The sequence below is a fragment of the Marmota marmota genome, unplaced genomic scaffold (genome assembly GCF_001458135.2).
Source record: "Marmota marmota marmota unplaced genomic scaffold, marMar, whole genome shotgun sequence".
In the NCBI taxonomy this organism is placed as follows: Eukaryota; Metazoa; Chordata; class Mammalia; order Rodentia; family Sciuridae; genus Marmota; species Marmota marmota.
The window spans coordinates 1,647,321-1,656,590 of NW_026000143.1; the positions used below are offsets into that span (position 1 = coordinate 1,647,321).

General features: G+C 37.4%; 1 protein-coding gene across 1 annotated transcript; it reads right to left on the reverse strand.

Annotated features, from left to right (window-relative positions):
- Positions 1-5,965: 5,965 nt before the first annotated feature.
- LOC107160088 (nudC domain-containing protein 1-like) lies at positions 5,966-8,724 on the reverse strand. Its single transcript, XM_048786275.1, is given in 1 exon segment — positions 5,966-8,724. A coding segment is annotated over 1 exon segment (1,752 nt). The 5' UTR covers positions 8,683-8,724; the 3' UTR covers positions 5,966-6,930.
- Positions 8,725-9,270: the final 546 nt, after the last annotated feature.

The window sequence follows — 9,270 nt, forward strand, 5'->3', positions numbered from 1 at the left end:
CATGCTGTGGCTAGAACTTGGTCTGGTGACCTGCGTGGGAGTGGAGCATGGTCTGCAGTTCTGTTGCTCTACAGAGGTGCTTGTCTGTGTCTCTGCTCTGCAACTTGAGAGTCGCACCTGTGCTTCAACTGCAGGCATTGGGACCTGGGTCTGGAGTCTCACTGGAACACAGAGGCTCTGAGATCAGCTCGGTGTTCACAGCTCTGGTGGATTCTGTGAAAATCTGCTGTATGGGGTCCTGTCAAATGCTCTGAGATGCTGTGTTTCATCAAGGCAAGACAACAAGAGAAGGTGCCTGATAGCTTTCTCAGAGTCATGCACAGAGCAGCAGAAATGGGATCTCCTCTAGTCCACCATCTGGGATCCTCCTCTCTCTCCATTTCTTATGTCAATTTTTGAATGCTTTCTATTTTCCTTTTTATTGCAATATTATTTACTCATGATTTTTATTTGCAGTATTTAGTAGGTGAGCATGAGTTGGCATGTGGTGTGAGTAAAGGGAAAAATACTCATCACACAGGTTTCCTATTATCCCAGCATCTTTCTTTGGAGAGATGCCATTTTTCTTCTTCCTTCTCTGAAATCTCTGATTAATAAGTCCTTCTAAGTAGACAGGGATAAAGCTTTTCCTTTAGGTCTGCAAGTCATTCATTTAATTAGTTAATTTCATTAGGTGGTCTAAACTGATTGCTGCATCTTCATGACACCAATCACCAGTAGCATCATGGTGTCTAGTTGGTGATAGACTTTATGTACCACAATGGCTAGAGCAAACAGCCCCAGCCTGTAGTTGTCTGTATCATTTGGGTACCTGTCATCACACTCAGAGGTTTGGAAAATGCAGAATCATCTTAGGATAAATTTTCCAGAGTTTATTTCAATCATTAGAAAATTACCTTTCTCAATAGTTTGTAGAAAGTAAATTTTATAAAAAATACATGTAGAGAAAAGAAAATCCTAAGGAAAAGAGCAAACTTAGAAGATGTAAAATGTGTACACAATTTATTAACATATTGTAACATATTGTCATGTAGCTGTCTAGTACATAACTGACATAAGGCTTAGTTGTCAGATCTATCAGAATCTGTCAATTTCACTTGTTATTTAAAAGTGCCAATGTTGACATCATAAAGTCTTTCTATGGTATGTTCATTTTCAATATCTTCTAAGTTTGCTCCTTTCCTTAGGATTTTTTCTCTACATGTACTTTTTTAAAATTTACCTTTTCCAAAGTATTGAGATAGATAATTTGGTAATAAATTCTTAGTCATTTAAGGGCTAACATAAGTCTGTATTTTTATTAGTTATTGATTGATCTTTATTTACTTATATGTGTGCTGAGAATTGAACCCAGTGCCTCACACGTGCCAGGCAAGTTCACTGCCCCTGAGCCTTCACCCTTCTGTTCCACATCTCTATTTTGCTCTTCCCAGGCTTACCCTTCACCTCTTATTCTTCAGGTCCTTGGCACTAAATGGACCATGTCCTCATGATCTTGGTCTGAGCTGGGGCTGGGGCCATGTTTGGGCTGGTGTGAAAACTGAGTCCCTGTGTCTGGATGAAAGGGTCCTGTAGCAGAGTGTGGTGGCAGCTGGAGGACCTTTCGCAGTGGTAAAAGTGGCAGTGGTGGCGGCCGGTTGGAGCACCCTCATAGAACTCTTTTCCCACCTCTCTCCTATCAGAGTAGAGTTGCACTTTCATAGCACATGCCTGAGTACAGAGCACCACACCATCTTCCAAAGTGCTTTACCATTTACCTTTGCCATTGCAGACTTGTCGGTTCCAATCACTCAACTTCCCTGTGGCCAGCAGTCTTATAGTTGTGTGTGTGGGGGGTGACTATCCCCCTTCCTGGTGAATCTACAGTAATCTCTGCTGCCTTGACTATTAGCTTCCTTGAAGAGTCCTGCTTGATACTCATGTTAATATAGTTATTTTCCATGTAAATATTTTCTCCTTTGTGAAATCTCTTTTGAAATTTCTCATCTGTGCTGGGCTCTGTTAGGATGTCTTTTTCCCCCCCAAAGAAATGTGAAGTACTTTGAATATTCTGCACTCTAAGCACTTTACTAAAAATGTTCATGGACAACATCTCCCTTTCTAGATCTTTCTTTAAAAATTGAGATCCAGTGACTTAAAATGACCAAAGTAGAATTCACAGAGGTAAAGTCCTAGAAATATTCAGGGGGGAATCTTGGAAAAGAGAAAGTAACAAAATCAGAGAAGAATAAAGTTAATCTAAACCCCGGAGTGTTTAGGTGAATACTGTGGCCCATGTGCTCTGTGATGAGATGACCAGGGACCTTTCCTGTGGGTAAGGACAACACTAAGTGGTTTGACCCAAGGTTACAGCAACTGGGAAAGTGATCAGGTCTAATCGAGGTCCTGGTCCCACCTGTTATCTAACCATGACTCTGTTCTCAGCTCAACTTCTGGGTGTTCCTCCCTCCTAGGAGAATTTTCAGGTTTTGAGAGCTCTAAATTCTCTATTAAGTATTTGGTGGCACTGTCCCAGGCAGGTGTCTCCCATCTCACTGTGTTGGGGATCTGTCTCTGCCATTCTGAGTTTGCAGACTAGAGTCCCATGATTTTATTTTCCCTGGGCTTACAGCTGCATTTTCTGGCTTTCTGGTAAATATTGTGAGCAAGGACAAGCTCACTGGAGACCTTCCAGCTCCTGTTCCTCAGGTACTAATATGTGTAAAGATTGAGGGTAGCTGTTGGTGGACCTTTGTGTTTTATACGAGATGGACTTGTCCTTATTTGGATGTAGTTTTCATCTCACTTTGGAAAACTATATCAAAAAAAGGAGAGGAGATTCCAAAAGTTACTAGAAACTGGGATTTTTTTTTTTACATATTCTTGAAGGAGGGTAAATGTTAACACTGTGAATTTATTTCATTGTTAGGATATGTAAAACATTCAAGTTATAAAATAATGCATTACTATTAAGTGATAACATTTGTGATGTTTTTTTCCAAATGTAATACAAAAGTGTGTTTTCTGTAATTTATTGATAGATTTTTTATTTGTGATACATGACAGCACAATGCCTTTCAATTTATAGTACACATATAGAGCACAAGTTTTCATGTCTCTGTTTGAACACAAAATAATCACACAATTTGTGTCTTCATACATGCACTTGGGGTAACGCTGTCTGTCTCATTCCACCAGCTTCTTTACCCCCATGCCCCCTGTATTTTTTCTCCCTCCCCTTTGCCTTTTCTAAAGTCCCTGTATTCCTCCCATGATCCCCCTTCCCAATTATGGATTAGCCTCCACATATCAGAAAATATTCAGCCTTTGATTTGGGGGATTGGCTAACTTCACTTAGCATAATATCCTCCAACTCCATCCATTTACTAGCAAATGCCATGATTCTATTCTCTTTCAATGCTAATATTCCATTGTGTATATACACCACAGTTTTTTAATCAGTTCATCTGATGAAGGACATCTAGGTTGGCTCCACAGTTTAGCTATTGTGAATTGTGATGCTATAAACATTGATGTGGCTGTGTCCCTGTAGTATGCTGTTTTTAGACCCTTTGGGTATAGACTGAGGAGAAGGATAGCTGGGTCAAATGGTGGTTCCATTCCCAGTTTTCCAAGGAATCTCCATACTGCTTTCCATATTGGCTGCACCAATTTTCAGTCCCACCAGCAATGCATGAGTGTACCTTTTCCCCCACATCCTCGCCAACACTTGTTGTTTGTCTTCATAATAGCTGCCATTCTGACTTGACTGAGATGAAATCTTAGTTTTGATTCGCATTTCTCTAATTGCTATGTTGAACTTTTACAAAATATTTGTTGCTCAATTGTATATTATGTTCTGAGATGTGCTTGTTCAGTTTCTTGGTCCATTTATAGATTGGGTTATTTGGTTGTTGTTGGGTTTTTTTGTTTGTTTTTGTTTTTGTTTTTCCGTGTCAAGATCGAGTTCTTCATATACCCTAGAGATAAGTGCTGTATCTGACTTGTGTGTGGTAAGAATTTGCTCCCAGGATGTAGGCTGTCTCTTCACCTCACTGATTGTTTCTTTTGCTGAGAAGCTGTTCAGCTTGAATCCATCCACTTATTGATTATTGGTTTTTAATTCTTATGCTATAGGAATCTTAATAAGGGTCCTAATCCAACATGATGAAGATTTGGACTTATTTTTCTTCTCTTAGGTTCGGGGTTTCTGGTTTAATTCCTAGGTCCTTGATCCACTTGATGTTGAGTTTTGTGCTTGGTGAGAGATGGGGACTTAATTTTATTTTGCTGCATATGGATTCCCAGTTTTCCCAGCCCCATTTGTTGAAGAGGCTATCTTTTCTCCAATGCATGTTTTTGGTACATTTGTCTACTATGAGATAACTATATTTATGTGGTTAGTCTCTGTTTTGGTGCCAATATCATGCTGTTTCTGTTACTATTGCTCTGTAGTATGGTTTAAGGTCTGGTATAATGATTCCCCCTGCTTTACTCTTCTGCTAAGGACTATTTTAGCTATTCTGGGTCTCTTTATTTTTCTGGGATTAATTACATCATTTCCTTTTCTATTTCTATGAGGAATGCTATTGAGACTCTGATCGGAATTGCATTAAATCTGAATAGTGATTTTGGAAGTATGGTCATTTTGATAATATTAATTCTGCCTATCCAAGTCCAAGATTGATCTTTCCATCTTCTAAAGTCATCTTTAATTTCTTCAGTGTTCTGTAGTTTTAATTGTAGAGGGCTTTCACCTCTTTCATTAAGTTGATTCCCAAGTTTGTTTTGTTTCGTTTTAGATATTTAGTCCATTTAAATAAGTATTTACAATACTCAACATTTCAACCAATCATTCACAATGAGCTTTTGCTATGATTTCTGGGACAAAGGTTTCCTATTAGATATGACAATGCAGGGATGTAACAACCATATTTCTCACTATAGTGAGGCAAGAACTTATTAAAATATGGAGCAAACACGTACGGAGCTAGGTGGCTGTGAGTGAAAACTGATCATTAACGTATCAATGATTCAACTCAGAGCTATTATTGAAATTTTGGCAATGTAAGCCATTAATTCCTCTCTTTTGCCTAAGTTAATTTAGGTCTGTTTTCCCATTATTTGTATTAAGAGGCCTAATTCCACAGTGGGGGAAGATATAATAACTATACTCTCCATAATGAGACTTTATTTTAGATTTTCACATTTGAGTTTATGGATTAGGGAATATTACTTTCACTTAATAGTTAAGTAACTCCTCAAAACTGTATATTTATGAGAAGAAACTTGAAAGCAACTTCTTTGGTACCAGGGAGAAGACAAAAGTAAATTTATGTAATCTTTCAATCTAGAAACCATATTTTCTGACTTTGACATTTTCCATATACCCAAGCTACAAATCTTTTATTTTAAATTGGGGCAAAAATCAGTAATATATTTTAAACCCATTTAAATTTCTCTCTAGGAAACTGCATTCTGAGATGGGATTAAGAACATGTAAGCAATTCCCATCTTTTCCCTTCTCTTCTGTTAAGCCTGTTTTTTCTTCTTTCATTAAAATCCAATTCAGTGAAATACTTGCTCAGATTGACAAAAGATAAGTTAGGAACAGCTATTTTCTATCTTACCTCTTTTTATCTTCATTTTCTGCTTTTTAGAGTAAAGTCTTATTAAGAAAAACTCCAGATAACTAAAAACCAAAAGAAACCCAGGGAGCTGGGCACAGGTTGAGGCAGGATGATCCAAGCCAGCCTCAGCAACTTAGTAAGGCCCTGAGCCACTCAGTAAGACCCTGTCTCTAAAAACAAAACTAAAAAAGGTCTGGGGATGTGAGACAATGGTTAAGGGCCCCTGAATTCAATCCCTGGTACCAAAACAACAATAACAACCAAAAAAAGAAAAAATGGGGGGGGGGGAACAAAAGAAACCTAGGGAAATAAAACTGAAAATCATGGTGAAAAAAATTAATGTACAAACAGAATTATTTTGTTTAAGCTGTTAGAAAAATAATGACAATAAATTCTTATTATTTTTCTAACAATGATAATTTATTGTCCTTAGTCCTTGTTTGTAGACTACTACATTAATGGCTCTATTGAATCATACTTCCTGCTTTCTATGTCCTTATATAGTCCTCTCTGGCACTGATTCTAGACTTGGCCATGTGACTTGCAAATATGAAGGGAGTACAGGCATGGTACTGCATATTGAAGCTTGCCCTCTTCAAACATTTGTTCTGTTGTGGGATGCAGCCCAGTTTAGCATACTAAAAGTTGAGAGGCCATGCAGAGCACAGCCAGTCAACTTACAGAACAGTGAAAAGTCATAAATCTTATTTTAAATCACTGGGTTTTGGGGTACTTTCTTATGCAACAATGGATAACATGGTAGTTAACCTTATCTAGGTGGCAGAGCAAAACAATTAAAAATTAAATAAAGCTATGCTTCATCTGAAAGACAACCAAGATCTCTGAGCAACTTTAGGACTATTCAACCTGCTATACTTCCTGCTTTGCATAGACTCAGATATTTAGTCCATTTAAATAAGTTTTTACAATACTCAACATTTCAACTGTTAACCTAAACATTCTACAGACGTACCAACCTAATCAATGAAAAGTACATGATATATATTTTTATTTTAAACACTGAACTACACATGTTTCATTTATAAAATATGAGATTCTAGATTGTTTTTTAAAAATAATTATACTTGCCAATACTACATTTTTTTTTACAGAAGCCAATATTTCTAAATCTGCAGTTTCATTCCATAGTTTTTACAGTATCATAATCTTTTAAATACATTTCTAATATCCTTTAAAATATAAAAAATCCATATGAGATATTTTTAACACATTAAAACTTAACAGGTTATGGTATAACTCCCAGTCCTTTAGTCACTGCTGAATACTTTCCCAGTACAGAGAAGTCAACATGTTGGAAAAATTAATTCTCTGTATTTACTTTTATTAAAAAGAGGTTTTTGGTAGTGAGAACAAATAATCTCTCATTTGTTGCCTGAAAGCCTAAAATAGGATCATTGGTTTCTAGGCTAGCTACTTGCTGCTTAGCAACCTGCCCTACATGCCTGCCTTCCTTTCTGTTGTAAAGCACAGTGGACATGGGAGTAGGCTGACGATAGATGAAAACTCGACGAAGGCACTCACAAAGGGCTGCATAGGAGTAATTTGGAGCACAGGTCAAAAAATTTTTGTCTCTTTTTGATGCTTGGACATAACCTAGAGCATTGAAAGTTGCAATGTGTTCCCACATATCATCTTGTTTGCTGGAGTGTGGCTGCCAGAGTAGGGCGTCAACATCATGGCACAAACAGAAGCAGGGCATTTCTTTAGGATCTACTACGACAGAGAAAAGGTACTGGTTGCTTCCAAGGTTTACCACATGAGTAGTTTTTAATGTACTGCCATCAAATCTGCATAAACTGGAACTCTCTTCAAAAAAAATGTCACATTCTTCTAACTCTTGAGCATTACAAGGAGGTTTTTCTTTATCTGGATTTGGATTCAGTTCTTCAGAAGTCAAATGCATCAAACGTTCAGCTATGGCAGCACATTGGGCTGAGTCTCTTATAAGTTCCTCTTGTTTATCACCAACCACTAGCTCAGGCCATGTCAATCCTTCATTCTTTTTAATCAAGAAAATCTCCAAGCTTTTATTCTCTTTAATTATCCATGTACTGCTTTCATGATCAGTAGATGAATACAGCTTTCCTTCCAATAACTGGCAATTCCTCAGCGTAATGTTGATGTGATCAGGTAAAAACTGCACATGAACATCTTCTTTAACGCTGTTTTCTGGAAGCCGTACTGTCACTGTCAAATCATCTTCAGTTTGTTGCCAATAATACAGAGGTTCTTGGATTTTCTCTGACATATCTTCATTCATATTTTCTTCAAGATCTTGATCAACCTGAACAAATTTGAAGGACTTGTAGGAGACAATCATTAGACCATTTCCATTTGGCTCAATAGCAGCATAATTTGGCACCGATTTTCCACAGAGCATATCACGCTTAGTAATTTCATACTTTTTACCATCTTTATTTTTCTTACTGATAGTGACCCACTCCAGAGAAACATAGAAACAACTTCCTTTCATATCCAATTCTTCTTTCTCTATTCGAAGAATTAAGATAGCTATGGAATGTTCTTCAGCTTTTAGCAAAGAGATACGGTGAATTATGATAAAAGGATCCCCAAGCTCTTCATTAAACATAATCTCCCATTTTTCAGAAGCACTATTTCCACGTTCACCTGTTCCAATAACATATAATCTTCCAGTTCCATCTGACAAGGTAACCCAGGTGGATGATGTGAAATGGATAGATGCACAAAGGCGATTATTGCATGCCGTCAAATCTGTAGGTAGTTGAAACACCTCTCGTGGTTTTCCTAAGGCAGTATCCAGCATCACTGTTAAATTCATTATTCTTCCAAGGTTATCAATATAGTAGACACTGTCTTGATACCATGAATCACAGTGTAGGTAATTATACATCCCAAAAGCATGCATGTGTTACAGTGTATATTGATCATCACAAAGTTTTACCTCTGCCACAGCTGCATCAAGTTCCAGCTGGTAACAGGGCAGTGGCTCGAGAGAGAGCTTGTAACCCTCGAAGCGGGGGTCCAACAGAGGTCTCTTCACCCGGAGGGAGCAATTAGCCGCCACCTCCATTTCTTTCCAAGATCCAAGCGTGGGAATTAATAAAGCTCTTGTTGAAAGGTCCGTGCTTCACTCCTGGAACTGAGGCTCTGTTTTTTATTTTTTTCCATGTAGGTCTTTGAGATGTAATTTTAGGTCATTTATTTGTTGACTTTTTCTTTTATTAAGGAATGAACTCCATGCAATGAACTTTTTAGTAATGCTTTCATAGTGTCCCAGAGATTTTGATATGTTGTATCTGTATTCTCATTCACCTCTATGAATTTTTAATCTCCTCTTTGATGTCTTCTGCAACCCATTGTTCATTCACTAGCATATTATTTAGTCTCCAGATGTTGGAGTAGCTTCTATTTTTATCATTGATTTCTAATTTTATTCCATTAAGATCTGATAGAATGCAGAGTAATATCTTTACTTTCTTGTATTTGCTAAGAGTTACTTTGTTGCATAATATATGGTATAATTTAGAGAATCCATTTGCTGGTGAGAAGAAAGTGTCTTTGCTTGTTGAAGGATGAAATATTCTGTATATGTTAGTGAAATATAATGTATTGATGGTATTAGTGAGTTCTATAGTTTGGCTTTTGTTTGGAAGATCTA